Source organism: Papilio machaon, chromosome 7 (assembly GCF_912999745.1).
Source record: "Papilio machaon chromosome 7, ilPapMach1.1, whole genome shotgun sequence".
Taxonomy (NCBI): domain Eukaryota; kingdom Metazoa; phylum Arthropoda; class Insecta; order Lepidoptera; family Papilionidae; genus Papilio; species Papilio machaon.
In genome coordinates, this window is record NC_059992.1 from 4,649,825 (window position 1) to 4,669,694 (window position 19,870).

Here is a 19,870-nt window from a genome sequence, read left to right on the forward strand (position 1 = left end):
TATCGTACATTATAATTAGCACTATTTAATAAATAACTTTTAAACATTACACAGAAATGCCCGATGTAGATACCCTGTCCTGTCTATTATCAACCGTAAATATATTACATCTATTGAAAGCATGTTTTATCATAATTTAAAACATACCAAATAAATTAATAAATTTAAATTATGTATCATAAAAAAATAGGACCTACTATTTATCGACACTACAATAACTTTTGCCTCTAGGTCAAACAAGTGCAAGAATCATAGCGTCAAATATTGTATGGGTATAAATGCAGTTTTATGTCCACAATTTTTATAATGTGCCAGTTACAGATTTGATATTTTTTAAATAATTCAAGTTTTCTCACACCTCAGATGACATAAAAATGTTCTGTGTACCTCAAATTGGATGCCAGAAGGAATTTTTATTGGCGTAATGTTTTCAAGGCCGTTGTGTTGGTACACTGCGTATACTGTATACGCAATTGTCTGCGATTTTATGAACATGAAATAGGTATTTAGATTTTGATGTTACAAAAGGACCTCAAAACCAAGAGGTTAAAGATCAAGGATTACACGTGTTCCTGATTGACAAAATTGGAGCTGAGACCTTCAATTTGTTAATAGTAAAACATGTTTGAAATGAAACAAAAAATCTAAAATTTCTGAAAACGCCAACTTTTGATATTCGAATCCCTGATAGGCAGATTAAAGGTCAATTGGCCAACCACTGTTTATACATGTTCTAATTAGGTATAAGCCCATTAGCTGTAGGTATGTACGGGAATAAAGTAAATTTATTGAGTTATTTTTAGCCTGTTGAAGTTTGCAATTTGCGAACAGTTGTATCCCCTGATAACTGAATACATGATAAAGTTCCAGTAAATAGAGTTATCGGTTTTATTGTGTGTGTGTGGGAATTTTACAGACAATAAGCTGTCATGAGTCACGGAACAAACGGACAGCGGCGCTTAACACTTTTTTGTTCTTAGAAAACACTAATTGGTTTTCATTTAACCGACGGATTAGGGATTACGAATGAAATCGCAAAAAATAGGTTACTGATTTATATTGTAACAACTGACATGTTTAACAGTGGTAGCCTCCAGCAAGAACAATATCTCTTACACAAATGTGCCCGACCGGTGCAATACCACGACCACACAGAAGGTGGGTGTGGAGGTGTCCCCTCCTCCGTCAAATCCCATATAGGAAGCGAAAAAATTATTTTTCTGTGCGTCTTCTCCTCTGTTGATTAAGGTAGGCATATCATCTGTAATTGCGGATGTCTTTGGGCAGCGGTTGCTTTGCTATTTCGACAAATTCAGTTGGCCACTTGCTCGTTTGCTACCTTATCATATAAAAAAATAGGTGGATTAAGTCACTTGATTAAAACAACTAACCAAGGCAAACTTTACGATTCATCGAGAACTGTGTCTTGCATGACCTTACAAGATAACACAAGATTAAAGTACATAGTTACATTTTTTAGACTTGTATAAAGTTACAAGCCTTGACTATGCAAGTTTTTCGGTAACAAAGTGTTTTTCATGTGATGTCACAAAATTGGGTGTCAGATGATCAATTTGGGGGGGTGTCGTGTAGGGCGCGATGGTTGGGCGCGGGTGTATGGGCGCGGCGCGCGGGGTCGTTGGGGTGGTGTGCGCGGGGCGCGGAGCACTCGGCGGGGCGGGTGCGGGGCGGGGCGCTGGCACGCCCGCGGCGACGCCGCCGCGTCTGGAGCGTCACTCCGCCCGCGAGATCGGCGACGCACGCACGCGCGCGCACTGACACGAAGCAACACGCACGCGATGCGCGTCTACGCCGCGCTGCCGCACGCATGCGCCTTCCCCGCCGGCGATGCTCCCGCACACTCCACGAGGCGCTCGTGCCATGCACCGACCCCGCGCTCCTGAACCTGTGCTCTCCCATTTCTTCCCCAAACGCTGAGTGTGACCCGCGCGGACGTCGCGGATTCTCTGTGCCGTCGTTGGATGCGTTAAAATTTCGGGTGAGTGAGAGAGGCGAGCGCTCGCCCGCGGCTGGTTTGACCGCATTATTTTCGAAATACGTACGCCATGATCCGGTCGACCGCGCTAGAGCGATCAAAACATTATAACGAAAATACGCATTCGTCAACGCCGAACCTGTATTCGGTTCCACTTAGAGTTTCTTGTGATAAAATAATCTCGACAGGTTTGTGTCATGTGCACGGATTAAAGTTTCATGAAGTGCATCCCGGGTGAGGGCGCTGGTGCGAGGAGTGCTCATGGACTACGACGGGCAATCCATCACCTGTCTGCCTCTAGTGCTCTCCGGGGCGAGTCGTCAATCGTCAATGCATCTCGTTGATGTCTTTTACTTAACGCTTAGGTACTTTGGAAAGTGCTTAGAGATAAGTGCGGTGTTCGATGTTTATATAATTCTCAATCTGAATGTTAATAGCGGCTCTGTGCTGTGTTATGTTTGTTTCACACGCGGCCAGTTAGTTGTTTGTTTATTTGTGTGAGTGATAAGGGCAGCGGCGGACTATCAGCAGTAAAAGTTACAAGTGCTAAATTAATTGAGCAAAAGTGTTAACTTATTATCGGTCGAATCTAACTTTCTACGTAAGTTCACTTTCCGTTGTATTTAAATTTTGTTAGCATATTGTTTCTCTTTACTATACAAATAATTGGTTAGAACAAAATTCTAAAAACAATATTTTAAACATAAATCTACGAATGAACGAATACATTACATTTGATTTACACATGACGTTAACCTATGCGTTTATCTCATTATGCGTAAGATAAAAAATTTAAATGTTGAAATTGATACTCATCTATCGAAAAAATATTTTTACACTTGATATTCTGTTAAAATCTTGTTAGTGTTATCGTTATAAGCACGTGATAACAATACGCGCGTAAATTAAGGCCGTACCTTGGCTTTGTGAAATTTTTGCGATACTCCGTGATGTAACCCATTGACCGACAGGGAAATCTGTCTATGTGCGAAATTCGGACTCGGTAGTATTTCGTTTATAAGTGGACAAACTTGCGAAATTTGTTCAGATGTATTCCGATTGTCGAAGAGTGAGGAGCCAACAATTAAAAACAATACGAAGCTTATTCTCCCTCGACATAATTAGAGCGGCTCACATTTAATACATTACGATCTTCAAGGTAATTCGGAATAAGCATTTAATTTTTAATAATTAAATCTTAAATTTAATTTAATTATCTTAACGCTTTATAGATAACATACTATATGTTATTTTAATTTAGATTTTTCATTATTTCTTTTTGAGATTTTTCAAGAATTTAAATTTGTTAGTTTTTATAATAAAATATTTTGTCGTTTATATATACTGCGTTAAAATAAATCAAGTTTATTTCAAAATATTGCAATAGCTATTTACAGTATTTACTGTTGTTACTAAATGTTTCATCTTGAGTCAGTTTTAAATGATGGAGTTTAATTTTTTTTACATTATCATAATTGTAGAGTTTACACGTTTTATTTATTTTAATTCTTAAAGCAAAACATTTATTACTTTTAACTTAATTATATCACTTATTTAATGGCAATGTTTTACTTTATTTGCTCATTTAGATATTGTTTCAAGTAGTTTTTAGATCTACATATGGCAATTATTAGGGCGTCAGTCACTGAGTCCGCATAATAGTCATTAACGTAAGCCACGAGCAGCCGGCAGCGGGCACGTTACAATGTGGACAAGTGACTTCATCAGAAGTGGCGAGATAAATTGACTGCCGGCTCCGACAATGTCGACCTTTGTTAAACTCGTGTCGCTATTTAGAAATGTTACGTCCAGGAATTTAAAAACAATAACCGCACTTTTATGTTTTTAGTCTAGCTTTTTTCCTGTACGTTATTTTTTTTTTCTTTTCTTTAATAGTTTTAATATATAACTATATAGTGTTTTGGAAAGCAAACACATTATCTCTAGTTAAATTTCTCTTTCCTTCGCGACAATTTATTTCTCTATTCTATGAAAAATAATTAGCCATTATCGTAGTAGCCATCCCTTAATAACTAAATAGAGGAGATTTTCCTATCGTGACGAATTATATTTTACGTATTTATTTTATTTGCAGGTGGGTCGAGGAGAATTATGCGTGGGGCGTGCGCGTGCGCGGTGGTGTGCGCACTGGTGGCGCTGTGCGCCGCGCTGGAGCCCGAGGCGCGCGCTGCCGCCGAGCGCCAGCTGCTCACCCTGCTCGGCCTGCCGCGTCGACCAGCGCGCGTCCGTACTGCGCCGCCACCCGTGCCGCGCGCTATGCGTCTGCTGTATGAGGCGCAGGGCGCGCTGCCCGCGGCCGCCGCCAACACGGCCCGTTCCTTCCACCACACGCCCACCGAGCTCGACCGACGCTTCCCCGCCGACCATCGCTTTCGACTCTACTTCAACGTGAGCGCTGTGCCGTCGGACGAGGTCGCACGCGGCGCCGAGCTCACCCTGCAACGGGCGCACAATGTGACAGGTGCCCAGCGTCTCCTTCTGTACGACATCGTGCGGCCGGGGCGACGCGGTCACTCTGATCCCATCCTACGATTGCTCGACTCCGTGCCGCTGAGGGCCGGCGACGGCGTGGTGAAGGCCGACGCGCTGAGCGCGGCACGCCGCTGGCTCTCGGAGCCGCAGCACAATCATGGCTTGCTAGTAAAAGTCTTAGACGAGGAGGCAAAGGGAGTAGCCGCACAGAGCCCACACGTGAGAGTGCGAAGACGAGCGGAAGAGGAGGAGGAGCAATGGCGCGCGCTGCAGCCGCTGCTGCTGTTATACACGGAGGACGCGCGAGCGCGCGCCGCCCGAGAGAACGGCGAGTCGCGCCTCACGCGGAACAAGCGAGCGGCCGCGAGGAGAGGGCACCGCGCGCACCACAGGCGCAAGGAGGCCCGCGAGATCTGCCAGAGGCGACCGCTGTTTGTGGACTTCGCCGACGTGGGCTGGAGCGACTGGATCGTGGCCCCGCATGGCTACGACGCGTACTACTGCCAGGGCGACTGCCCGTTCCCTCTGGCAGACCACCTCAATGGCACCAATCACGCGATAGTGCAGACTCTAGTGAACTCAGTGAACCCGGCGGCTGTGCCCAAAGCGTGTTGTGTGCCCACGCAGCTGTCGCCAATATCTATGTTGTATATGGACGAAGTGAACAATGTGGTGCTTAAAAACTATCAAGACATGATGGTAGTGGGCTGCGGGTGCCGATGACGAAGGGCTGCCGCCCTCCGCCGCCCGACGGCCGGCACTCTTATAGTGATATCTCGTGGACCCAGTGTAAATATAGTTGCGGCCTCGAAATCTGTACATACTCGTAGATTAACCTGTGTATATATTCGTGTAGTAATTATTTTATTGATGAGATGATGTTGATATAATAAAAGATATAATTTTCAACTATAAATTCCATTGATTTTCTAGTGAAAAAATCGTCCCTTGGTACAGTGAATATTCTGCCATATTTCTATTGAGTGTTTACGGAAGCGATTCTTATATTTGTACTAGTCGTAAAGTATTATAAATGATAAACTTATATTGAAACGAGTTAGCTACTCGAGTAATACATAAAAACGATAATTTGTAGCCTAAAGACGGCGACACCGTACGTAAAAAGCCTGTAATGGCTTCCACGCATAATTCACTTTAACAGTATAAATTATTAATTTTACATTTACTGCTTATCAAAATTTATTTATACTCGATGAAAATATTGTGTAAAATACAAATCTGTAAAGTTTCTATAAATATTGTATCGATTCCATCATATCGAAACAGTGAAAAACAATGTCTAATCACAAGTCACAACAATAGTGGTTTGGATCGCGTAGACCGGCGGGCACGCAGTCTCCTACTCAGGTTTTAAAGGTCAAGATTTTAGACTAAATACCTGTCCACGGCCGTCTACAGTTTCTCATGTGCTGAGGTCGCGGCTAAACGATTCTATTGAATCGATACAATGCTCTATAATTCATTGTTTTGACTTTTGTAATTCGTACTTTGAGCTCGGAGCTATTCAAATTAGCTCCATTATAACTTTATACTTTGTAATTTCATGTCATTTAGAACTGATCATACTTGTATATCTCTTGAAAGAGTAAAGGAAGTTTTTATTTATGCATTTTGTATGTTTTTTCATAACCGTCCGCAACCTGTAAAACGGAGTATAATAATATACGAAAAGTTAAATTGGAACCACAGTTTTATTTAATTATCAAAAAAAAACCTTGCGTTATTTAATGGTACCAATCTAATAAATACCTGCAAAATTATACAACATACTACTATACACATATCACTACATTTTTTTAATTTACCTAATGTATTATTTCATTTTATTATTTAAAATGAAAAACTAAGAAAATATATAAAATACTTAAGGTAGAAAGATGCCCAATAAATTTTTGATTTTTTTTTGATTAAGTGAAAAACCCTGCTCGCTTTAATATTACTGAGCTGTATTTATTAATTTTTAAAAAGCTTTAAACTATAACTATGATCTGTGACTTAATTATTTTCTACCACTTGAAGGTAAACTTGATTACTGTAGATCAAAGTGTTCAATATGTCTGTTATGCTACCATGGAATGGTGTGGTCATGCGAAGCTCTACGAAATCAATAGCTAATATATCGCTCGAGCTTTTATGAAGTCGTCCACAAACAATGTCCCAGATAATATTCCGAGTGAATTCCATTTAGAGTGTGGCAGGTCTCCAAATCTCAAATATTTCGTCACAGGGCGACTATATATCATGTTTTTGCCGGGCCGGCCGGGCCGCAGGAATGGCCGCCGTATAATTTGGCCACCCGGCAACCGCGGCCGGCGTCCTACGTCTATATTATCAGTAGATAAATTTAAGCTTTGTCTTTGCCTCGTATTTCGTCCTCTCGAGGTTTTGCTTTGTTCTTTTTTTGCTCAACGTGGACGGCAACAAAAAACTGAGTCGAGAGGCGAGCGAAGTGGGTATAATTTATTTTATAGCCGGCTCGCTCGTAACTCGGCGGTGGACGGCTGGACGCCGATTTATCCCCATCTCAGTGTAATTAACGTAAATGGATTGGCCGAAGTCGGTGCCTGTGAGTGTGCGCCCGCCCGCGCCTTCGCGCCATCGCGCCCTCTCCCAATGTTACCTTGACCACTCCCCGTTAGTACTAGTACAACTTTATTAAAAAAAAAACCATACGCATATAACAACGATGATAAGTATCCAATTAAAGAAACATTATACTAAACCGCAAAACTAATAAGATATAGAAAAGAGAGTTGCTTGTGATTGCGCTTCTTTCGTGAGGAGCGCAACTTTTCCCTCGGGGAATTATAATTGTTTTGCATTCTTGTGCGGATATAAAAACAAAAGAGCGAAGTATGGGCCCCCCGCACTGCCACCCTGCAGACCAGACCAAAGTCTGACGACTCGCATTCCCCGCAGACAAAAAGCTACGAATGAATCGGTGTAGGTAGGCCTTTGTCTCTCCTCTCGGTCACTACTCTCTCCGACATTTCGCTCTAATTAGTTTACATCGAACTTATTTTGAAAATAATTTTGTTTATCATAGCTGAATCAATTTCAATTTTAACGTTTCTGAAATGTTTACTTTTAATCAAATATCTTAAAATAAAATGACAGAGACAAGGTAAGGTTGTGTCATTTTCTCAACTTTTGGAAATGAGGACGTGGCACGAGTGAGTGATAGTTTGGGATTTCCTATCAGTTCACAAGCTATCAGTTGACAACGGTGTGTCTCGTAGTGCATATAATAAACTGTCACTCGCATATGTGTATCACAAGGGGCGCGGGAGACGTACACAGGAGGCGCGCGGGGAGCTCGGATCCGCGGCGGCCATCGACCGCGCCTCTCCACACCAAATATTTCAAGCATGCACATATTAAACTGGTTCTTATTTCACTTAATATTACTTTTACATTAAACTGTATCTTAAATAACACAAACACATTGCGTTATGATACTTAGAACTTATTTTTGATTGCCCCTGCCGCTTCTACAGTACTATGTTACGCCGTGAGTCCAAAGTCCGATTCCAGGAAAACAGCATTGTGACAGGCACAACATTTCTTGGAATTTAAAGAAAATTCTAAGGTAATGCAAAGAAAATTGGGCTGCATGCAAACTTTAGTAGGTGAAATGGTAAAGTGAGGCTGGGAAATTCTGTCCCATCCACTATACTGTCTGGACGTTACCGTAGCACCCATTTGTGATAACATATTTTTATCATCGTGTAAGTACTACATATTTTCAGAAAAACTTATCAAAGAATCATTTATTAAATAACTGGCATCTAAAACATTGACATTGCAATTATATTATTCAATTAAGATTAAGATAACGATTATTCAAAGTATACATTTTCATATTAAAACAGACAGGACTTTCCCGGAGTGTTACAAACGCCGTAATAATACAGTAGGGTTACTAGTAAATACAGTAACATTAAGCCTGTACGATTAAAATAAAACAAGATTGGAAAATTCAATAGTTTGTTAGTGACACCAATATTTCATTCAACCGAGACTAGAACCCGAGACCCGACACAAACATTCTATGCATAATTCAAACAACATGAAATTTACATGAGATGTTACATGAACTGCAAATACAACTATATAAGGAAAGTCGCGTCATAAAAATACATCGAACGCAGTTTTCTACGTTAATTGGTTTAATGATGACTATTTTTATATTAATTTAATTTTAAGTCCGCGTTAAACACTAGGTTTTAGGATACAATGAACAACGGTATACATTTTGCATTCGCACAAAATATTGATTTGTAACTAACTACATAATATTACAAAATAACACTACAATGTATCCTAATATACAACTAAAAAAAGAAGCTATAGAATATAGCAAATAAAAAGGTGAATTTAACTTTAGATAAATACATATAAAGTGCCAGTCCACATTCTCGAGCGAAGAACATTTAAAAATCACAAATTTTCCGTTCGCCCAGCGCTCAAAATGCAATACTGCGGGAAATAAGGTTAGCGTCGTATTTTAAAATCGCGTATGAACAATTATACATACATGGAAATGTCTTTGTTCTCTTTGAAAGTTTTCTTAAAGCGCGATAAGAAAGCGCCCGTACATTTTAAGTGAAAAATTGTTTTAAGTGAGCTTCTAGTGTCTGTACCTCTACAGACACTTCCCTTCTAAAATAATACGTTTTAAAGAAATAATGTAATAAAGTAGTAGTGGGGGAAAACCGGACTTTATGTTGTAGTACGCATCTCTATTGTTTACATTATACGTTATATGAATTAATTATTATTACTTTGGCGCTCATTGACGCAACGAGGAAAAACAACTTAAATTGAATATTTACAATTAATATCAAATTCTAAGAACGTCATGTTTATACACAAAAAATAAACAATATTTAAACTTTCTTTACCAAAAACGTCACACACCTATAAAGTTAATTAACCTAAAACGTAATTTGTGTGCGAATTTTAGTCATAACTTACGTGTAACATAACTCACTCATAACAAGAGTATCGTTTTGACGAGGCGCTCCTGTGCTCCTAAATTCCTTTCTCAAAGGCCTGCGACTCGTCTGTAGCTTATATTATTTTTGTGCCACTTAATTTAATATTAATTTAATTTAAATTAATATTAAATCAAGTGGCCACTTAATTTAAATTGTTAAGTAAGTCTCTTTCATACGACTGATTGATAAAATTATTAAATGTTTACACAAGGTTTATAAAGGTCGATTCGATTTGTTTATAATCATCATCATCACAGCTCTACCCCAAGTTAGTGGTTAGAATAGTAGAAAATAAACATTCACTTTTCTTTTAAACCACGACCTCGGAAGAATTAAATTAAATAATAATAATTGTTGTCAAATGTAAACGGCCTACAACAATATGTAACAATTGTGTAAGTTCAGTGAGTACCGATAACCCTGTTCTGGGTGAAACGCACTAAGAATAGCTCTCACTAACAATGCAGTCTCTTTTGCGGTCAAGTTTGCTTAGTTATTGATTAGTTGCATTAATTCTAATTTCCTTAAAACATTTCAAATATAGAAATTCTGAAGACTGATATTATGAGCTTTGGACTTAGAAGGTAGGCTTTAAAATAATAGAAGTGAAATGGAACTCACTTCTATTATTTTAAAGCCAATAAAAAGAACTGTTTTAGCCGACTTCAAAAAGAAGGAGGTTATTTTATTTTTACTGAACATGGATCTATCGTAAAAGATTACTGTGAATACAATCAGTTGTTGATGCTAGTTTATCGACGTGTTGCGTTAGTTTTTTTAATAACTTTCCTGCAAGTATTTATACGATCCGTGGCAACTTCCCATAAAATGTGCAGCAATACGTTCCTTGCCGTACTTTGGTATCCAATATAAAAAGATATTTATGGTGTAGTCTTATCTATCCTTCACGGTTTATTACGTGCGAAACATGCGTCTAGATGAAAAACCTACTTTAATTTTTATCGTTAATTTTAGTACTAATATGTCTCAACGTATAGTAAGTTCTTGGGCCTAAATGCCTTTTGAAAGTGCTTTAAACTCTGAAAGAGTTAAATCAAATCTTACTCTTACTAATATTATACAAGGGAAAGATTGGATGTATAAATGGATGGATGGATATTTGTTAAATCGTTCAACGGTCCCAGAATGGTTCAACGGATCTTGATGAAATTTAGCACTGATTTATAAAATAGTCTGGAAGAACGCATAGGCTAATAGCACTAAGTTTTTTTTTATAATACCGCACGGACGGAGACGCGCGTGACAGCTAGTTTTGCGCAAAGTACAACATCGTTATGCTTAGTCTAATAAAGGTCATTCACCGATAAATTATAGGTAGGTAGAGTTAACAAAACATTGCGTACATGATCGGGCTATTGTTTTATTCTACAAGTACAAGTACATACTTCCAATAAGCAAGTATATGCCATGCCTCAATGAGGCGTTTTTAAATATTTTTCACATTTTCCTTATATTAAGTAGGTAGGTAGGTAGTATGAAAAATATTTTCTCCGCTATGAAAATTAACTTTAAATCTTTTGATGTAGGTACTATTGTAATACATTATAACTATAAGAACAGATACTCTCGTATTTTTAACTATTTATCATTTATCAGTATAGTTGCATGTAAGAAAGTCAAATAATTGAATCAATCTTAAGAAATGTCCGCCCACCCTTTAACCATTACGCTATTCGTGCATATACCTACTACAAATTCATAAAATTGTAATAATTAAAATCATGATTTATTATATTATTCAACAAATAGGTATCTTGATTTTTAGTTGCTTTTTATAGAATCTTACCTCATGATGTCACTGAAATTAAGAAAAAAACGGCAGTTTAATAATATTGGCTAATATACATAATTTAATTAATAGTTGTTAGACAACATTAACATAATAAATACAGCCAATAAATGAATGCTAAATAAGCCTTTACGATGAGTTACAGTCGTATCAAATTACACAAATCCAGGTGGCATCACTTTATTATAAATTACAATTAATAATAATGTCTATGTCCAAAGTCAATTTAAGGTTAGGAAAATGTTCCTTAAATTTTCAATCGAATCATAATCTTCTTATCTACTTCTTTGTAAAGTCATAAAGTTATACTCCAAGACTATACAATCTTGCTATCTGATCTGACGGATTTAATTTCGAATCTCAGTTTATTATTTTTTTAATTCAACAATATAAAGAAGTACTTGAACACAATTCCATCAGTTTTTTATACCGTAATTAAGGAAGTGGAGAATATAACAAAATGTTGGGGGTTGGGATCCGAGTCTACCCAGTATTAATCCTTCAATGGATTAACAATATCTATCTAATAATTAAATATTAATAAATAATGGAGTCTCTACTCTGGGTTATCCACAATCAAAGATTTTCTTTTTGACACTGAGCGCCACTGAGCGGCACAGAGTGGCACTGGACGGCGCAACTCAAGGCGCGTAGATGACGCGTTGTAACGGTGGTGACATATTTAACCGGCCACCTGCCTGCACGCCGCGTCTACACTATCCGACATTTCACCAATACTATTCCGATTTACTTCACTAATAACTGCAATTAAATTGTAAACATAACTTGAAAATCACTTAGAATATTTAAAATATCAAATCGACGTAAATAATGCTTAACATCTTAACATACACTCATATTTGTTTTGCTCGGTTACTATGAAACCAAAGTACGACATGCTAAATGCCCCGCTCTACTTGTATTTGTTGCGCCAAAACGGGTTGTCAAATTTAATAAGAACTTTTTCAATCTCGTATTCCTCTACTTTTTTAGTTCCAACAATGTGCCTGGCACGAAAATTTGTGACAATCGCATTCGTATCGTCAGCGACGATTATGTTAAAATTAGTTTGAGATTTGTGGTGTACTTTACGCCCGATAGGGGAAGGTGGTACAAATTTTAATGCAAATTTTGTTAATGGCGGTACGATGGTGACTGTCACAAATATTCGTGCTATGCCTACTGATAACTTCATGAAATCAATCGTTTCCTTGTTTTCCTTTACAAAATGCTATGTAACAAAGAAAATTACAGTCAATGGCATACGATGTTGTACTTGAGAAAAAACTTGTATCTTGCATCCTACGAGCGGACTGTGGATGTTTTTTGCAATGTAACTGAACCGAGCTTGCACATTGATATTTTTTTTATCAGATAGGATCAATTGTCAGAGTTCAATGATCTCAATTCTACGGTAACTATTGTTAACTAATATAAATGTAAAGAACCGCAGGGACAAGAAAGAAAAAAAAATGTATATAGACCTTGTTGAAAACACAATTTTAGTTTTTATTCAGTTCACATACCTTTTAAAGGAACATTGCTTTAATTATAAAGTCTGTTGTGGTAAAAAAGCATATTGCGCTACTTCAAAGAAAATGCCTACGTTGTTACATAACTTATCTTGTTAATCAACTCATAATTTGTGTTTTTCCACACGGTTATAGTAAATTAATTGACGGTTATCACATTTAGTCTCTACATCAACTAACATTTCCAGTCGATATTACTATTTAGTATTAACTTTATTAACTTACATTCTAGATTATTATATAAACATATTCTTGTATTAATGTTTCAAGGGCTAACTATTGTTTATTTACAGTGGAGAGCTTCCGCAAGTATTGCGGCAGGGATCAGGGGCAGGGGGCAGGGGGCAGGGGGCAGGGGACGCTATTCTCTAGCGATTTATTTCTGGCAACGAACCCGCGTCCTTGGCGCCGACCTTACATTGCGCAACACCGGTTTTCAGTGCGCCGGCACTATCTACCCGATACCAGCGCTGGGCCGCAGTCACACTTCAAATTGGACCGTGTGTTAGATACACTCATCCGTACCTATGTACTTTATAGATTCATGTTTATAAATTGTGAGAGAGTACCATATAGTAATATTATATATAGGTAAATTAAAGAAATAGGTAGGTTAAACTTAAGTTATCTAACTTACTTTAAATTGTTAAACAGTCACTATTAATTATGTACAATTAATCTCTAAATAAATTAGTTTTCTGTATTTAATCCATGTAAGGAAAGAAGCTTAATATGCATTTTCTTTTATTTTGATAATAAAAACTTTGAACAATGCGTTAGCAACTTGCGTTTAGAAGCTTTGTTCGTGTAATTAAGTTAACCATTAAGGAGGCGTTAAACTGCAGCAAGTTGTTACTCGGTAACTAGCCATTAAGACAATAGTTCACACGAGCGTTATTATGAGTTCATTACAATTCTTGTTAATGTGCTTTTCCAAGAGCAATTTACTGTGAAACATATGATTGTCTCAGTTTTATTTTTCAAAGAGAATGATGGGAGACGGCAAAAATATTAAAAAAAGTGTCACCGCAATCGAAACCCACCGTCAGATTTATACCAAACTGTAGACACTGAGACTTCGATGTTTGATTGGTGCGTAGTTAGTGTCTTATCCAGCCCATTTTTTTATAGCATAAGGCGACAAACGAGCCATTTGAATTCGCCATAATAGCGAAGTGAACGTCGCCCATAGACATCTGTAGGCATCTGCATTTGCAGATGCATTGAGTGCCTTTAAGCGACAGGGGAGGGGACGGACACATATAAAGTGGATATCTTGCCTTCCTATGCGTGGCGTACTTTGCCACATCCACCTCCTCTTCCCATTCATTCCTTATAACAAAAGGGTGAGAAGGGGAAGAGGACTAAAACTAACTCATCAGGCGAAGCGCGGTATTACTTCCACTTCGCGTATTACTTACACCTATTTTCTGTGTTTTAATTAAAACTCCTTGGGTTAGTTTAAGATAAAAATTACTAACTAGTAAAAGTTGATAAAATTCATAATACGGCATTAAATTACTAGATTCCCAGCTAAATCTGACTATAAAAAGTTAAAAGCCGTAAAAATAACGTAACAATAAAGTAACAATTAAGATTTATTGTATTTGAACGTCTCTGTGATAAAATTCCATAAAAGTCAACTGCAGTGGATTTTTTTTAATTAATAACACTCATTTTTATCAGATTCCATAATATAAATGTAGAAAGAGCTGTCAAAAGTACATAAATACTTGGCCCTCTCCTCAACAACCGTAATGTAAACATTTTGATGGACGTGCATTTAAGAATCGTAGGCCGGAAAATCATTTGTAAAAAAATTAAAAATATTTACTAATACAGAACAATAAAAAGATTTTTACTTCCACAATCAGAATTCCTAAGTTTAGATCTCAACACTCACAGTTGTATCCCTTAGTGATTCATAAGAATCAAAATGCCATAGTCAAAAACATGAAGTGGTCTCCCTTATATATATTTAGTGTGAGAAATCTACATTCAGTGTCAGGTGCGGCAGGTGGTAACAGATATACTTTATGTTTTTAGTGGTCAAATGAAGTTGTTTTATACGCGATAGATTCGGAGTGAGATGTTATGCCGTATCCATGTGTTATCGGGTTCAAATGATTGGTTGCGTGGCGCGTGGCGCGGTCGCCGAGTGAAAGTGGCAGCAGGTATCTCGACGGACGAAGGCCGATTGGCGGTGCCGGCGCACAACTCGACAACCGAGCAGCGACGCAACGCCACAACGTCGCTAGCCACACCGCTGCGCCGTGAATAACATTAACCACCGAAACTGTGTTCCAAACCAATATAAACGTACAATACTGACCCAACATTCGAATCTTTCACTTTTAAGAGATAGGACTTGGCAAACGCGCACATACCCCTTAATCATTGTTTTATGTGTGGTAATAAATATTTTTCATTCCTTCTTTCTTAACAATTAATAAAAACGAACAATAAGTTCTAAGCTCGCTTTATCATGTTTTATTTTAGTAAAATTTTGAGTCAGTATACGTTCATAAAAACATTACAATTGTGCACATGCGTTTTGTCATTTGTAGCTCATGCCCCGCGAAAAGTCTTAGCTTAGTCCGTTTCTTTATAATCAAAGATTTGAACTGATGACGATAAAATTAGAAATACAAATCCGGAGACAGAAAAGATGGAAATAAGAACGTAATCTGTGAGTATCTGCCTCGATAGCAATGGAGGAATAAGTATATTAGTTGCAGTGTATTGAGGCTGTCATATGTTAGTTCGGAACCCGTTTATACCGCTACACCATCCACAAACTAATTAAAAACTCGCTCAAGCGCTATTCTATTAACTCGTTAAGGGTTCTTTGAAGTGAGTCAATATTGATTTCTTTCAGTATTAATACTGTTTTTGACATATTTTCAAGTTCCTCGTATCTTGGAACAAGAAATGTAAAAAGATTCTTAACATATTGATACACATTATTGATTTTATGGAAATAAATATGGGAAGTATAATTACAAATCGTACACCGAATCTATATTTTAATTCATTAAGGTGTTTATCGAGAGTCAATATGCAGACCTACAAACAACTGAAGACGTCTCTCGATGGAAAATTACGGTTCTGAATCTTAACCTACGAGTATACTATACACTTGCAGTGGAAATGTAAAGTAAATAATTAAAAATCGTTTAAAAACTCATATAGCATGTGAAATATTTTATTCTCTTATAACATACTACATATGTTTTGCATTTTAATGGCTAACTAAATGAATTTAAACAAGTAGCATAGAGCCGTTAGACACCGAAATCAGTAATAAATCGGCGAGTTAATACGCGGGGAATCCGGATATAAATAAATGTTAGGCGCAAAAGCTACGGCGATGGGCGGGCGAGCTCGATCGCAGTGCAATTACCGCGCAGCCCGGGGCCATACTGAACGTTTACCCTAATTATCCAAGTATGCGATGAGCCTTTGTCTAACAGTTCACCTTGCCGCGTTTTTACGATTGCCTTTTGAATGCCGATCGTTTCGTACACACGACCTTTCGTTAGAGGACGTGTCCCTTTTGGCACAAAAACCAACTTGTTGCGTATTCTAAAGACTGCTTTATACGTTGCTGTGTAAAATATTAGCGCACGTCGAGTTCGTACTTTATTTCCACTTGCTCATTGTTTTATAGCAGAAAATTATTTTTTTAATATTCAATGAATTTTTATTTTTTTTCATGTACTCAGTATAGTATAATACATATTGTAGTTTTTCCATTTTATTATGATTAGTTTATTAATTCACGCCTATAAAGTATCTATTTTTATTTGTGTGACAGATAATATCATACTTTAATAACATGTGTCGTAGGGAAGATTTTATTAAATTTTGTAATTATTTTTTTTTTCCATATCGCACAATTAATTGAAGAAAAAACACATATAACATTACATTTCTTAATTTTTATTTTTTGTTCGTCGACACCTTGATTTTTGGGTTCAAGTTTTGTTCTTTGTTTGATTTTTAACAATGAAGGAGAGAAACGATAAGAAAATATTATTTTTATTGTAATTCTAAAACAATAACCAAGAAATTATCGATTCCAACTTCTATGAGAATAATCATCAAAAAGGAAAAGAGATTCACAACCGATTTAATAAAACACATCCCTATTGAAATGTCAAATGAATTTTCAAACTAATCATAATAAAACGACTAAACTATAAAAATGTCATGTGCATTTAAGTGTGACTATACGCACACAATCACACTCGCACCCACACATATTAAAGGTATAAATATGTGTGGGTATATAAATTATAGATATAAATTATAATGAAGCTTAAGTATAAATTGTAACCCCTATTTTACCCAATTATTAAAAGCGCTTAAATGAGTTTATTTTATGTCAACAAGATGTATGTTTACAATACCAATGACCGAGTCTCAAAGTTCATTTCCTCGGCTTCCAATTTGGAAATTAGTGACGGTGTTGTCGGACATGTGTAGCGATATCCGTAACGTTTCACACGAGGGTAGAACTGTGAAACAGACCAGAAGGACAGAAAAGTACAGCTTTTATTTGAACGCATATGCCGCCCGAGGCAGTGCTGGTTAAACAATAAGTGTGCGTTCAAATAATACTGCACTGCCCACTGCTCTGCTTCACAATCGTCTACGTGTGAAACTAGTATAAGCGAACGAGATGAGCAAACAGCGGGCAGCGGGCAGCCGACAGCCCCGCAAAGGCTCGCCCGAACACTGTTAGTTACGTAAACATGTCGGACACATAGTGCGCAAACAGCCGCTGCACTGATCGTTAAAAATAATATTTATTCAGCTACCGTGAGGCAGACAGAATGAATCCGTCGATAATGAGCGAGGTGAACGCTTCTAGGTTCCATACAAACGAAAACGTAGCAACTGCGGATAGATGTTTTTGTAATCAACTAAAAAGTAGTCTAAGAAAACAATCTCTTGCAATGAATTTTATTTAAAGATCAGTGAAAATCGAGGAAAAATAAACTGATTTTCCGATATAGGTTACTTTTTTTAAAGTGTAAACAACGCTGTCATGTTTTAAATTTTTGTTATAATCACATAAAAAGACAAAATATGTTTTCAGTATGTGCAACAGTGGACGGACTCAGGCTGATTATGATGAAGACGATGTTTTCTCAAAATGTTATTTAAAAGTCGATGGGATTGATTGGGTGGAATGTGATACATATAATATGATATAATGTGATAGAAAAAAGATGTTAACAATAGTAACACTTTCCAAATCCTAAGAAATTACTGTAACTAAATAGATTTTATCCTAGTCTTTTAAACCATAAAGTATAACAGTACGGACCACAAACAAGAACTCATTACTAGGTACAATGTTGGCTCCGTTCATATGTCAAAGTAATTAAAAGTGTAAGAAAGTGTCCAACTACAATAACTCCGCATAAGTTATAAGGTAGTAAGTAACATTAATTTGGATAATACAAAAACTATTAAAAAGCCACTAACGACATTTCTAATTACAATGTCTAGTTGGCGATTTTTTATATGATCAAATATGTTTGACAAAGCTCCTCAAACATTTCAGTTATGGTCAAAAATGTCAAACAAAGTAATATATCTACTATCCAATAATTTGACAAACATATAATGTTTGATTGATAATTATTTATTATTTTAAATCTGTACTACCTGAGATATAACATCTCTCTGTTCTTATTCCACTAATGTAGGGTCAACGCACAAGGTTTTTAACCCCCAGATCGATCTATCTTCTGCAATTTCAATCGTCACTCCCTTGTCATGTCACCTTTCACGCAATCTGTACTACCATGTGCAAATTTTTAATTTCTACTGTTGTCGATTTATTGCAAAGTTGTCGTGGAAAGAGTTTTCGGTGACCCGGTAGTGTCAGTGACTCGAGACAATAACTTGCAAGCGCGTGTGCGTTGCGTAAATATTGTCGAACGACCACCGGACCACGCGGCAGCGGTTGCGGTTGCGGTTTGGCAAAAGCTATCAATATTATTATTATCTATTTGTTAATATAATTTCATCAAAATTATATAACAAAGTACTTATAAGTGTACCCATGTTAAGTGTACATAGACTTGTTGAGATTTGAAACTCATATTAGTTATTATATTTGGAATTTTGCCAGACGACCTATTGTTATAATGCCACAACTTACATATCAATAATAAAAAGTTTATTATTAGATTTTTATTATAAACACGTCTTTCGGTATTACAAAGAACATGAATATGCAAAAAATATGTAAAATCTTTGTACACAACCCTGCATTCCGTCGTGCGCTAACGTGCACTTGTTTAATTACCGACTAGTGAGGTACGAGTAATGACTCACTCTCGCTTATTTAAACTCGTGTCGCATCCATCATTTAAAAATACGCAAATAAAGCTCATGGAAAATTATAGAGACTGCGCAACCACATCGAGCACAATGTTTGTGTTGTGTGTGCCGCTACTCGCTGTAGAGTCGTAGTTAGTGATTTAAGTACGCCGCGCGTTGTCTGCCATAGATTATCTTCGCTAGAACACTTTCAGAAGAACTGTATGTATCTGACTTATTTATAAAAATAAGTCAGACACATACAGTAAATTGTCATCTCTTATGAGAAACAACTAGACTTAACTATCCAATATAAGAAAATATTCTTATAAAAAGTATAAAAGAAATAAGAACAATTTTCGTTCTTCTTCTAAATCTACTTTTTACCTACTCTGTCTGAAGTCCAGGCTTGGGTTGAGATTTTTCACAAACAAACTCGACCTCAGACTGTCTGTCCAATGTATTAATTTCGCATCATTTAAGAAAAAAAAGGTTAAAAAAATATGAAGCAATCTCGGCTCGTTAAGGTGTATAGTTTTATTCTGTGTGCGCAGCGCGGTCTGATTTATAAATAGCCGGCGGCAGAGGCAGGTGCGCTGCGCCGGCAGACGAACGCAGACGCGCGGACGCCGCGCTTCCGCGAACCTTCCCTCGCCCCGCACACTTCTGCAGCCCCATA

At 37.3% G+C, this 19,870-nt stretch overlaps 1 protein-coding gene across 1 annotated transcript; it reads left to right on the top strand.

Annotated features, from left to right (window-relative positions):
- Nucleotides 1-1,752: 1,752 nt before the first annotated feature.
- On the top strand, nt 1,753-6,078 carry LOC106715051 (protein decapentaplegic). Its single transcript, XM_014508246.2, has 2 exons — nt 1,753-1,999; nt 4,092-6,078. Exon 2 carries the CDS (start codon nt 4,109-4,111, stop codon nt 5,210-5,212), a length of 1,104 nt encoding a protein of 367 aa, XP_014363732.2. The 5' UTR covers nt 1,753-1,999; nt 4,092-4,108; the 3' UTR covers nt 5,213-6,078.
- The last annotated feature ends 13,792 nt before the right edge of the window (nt 6,079-19,870 follow it).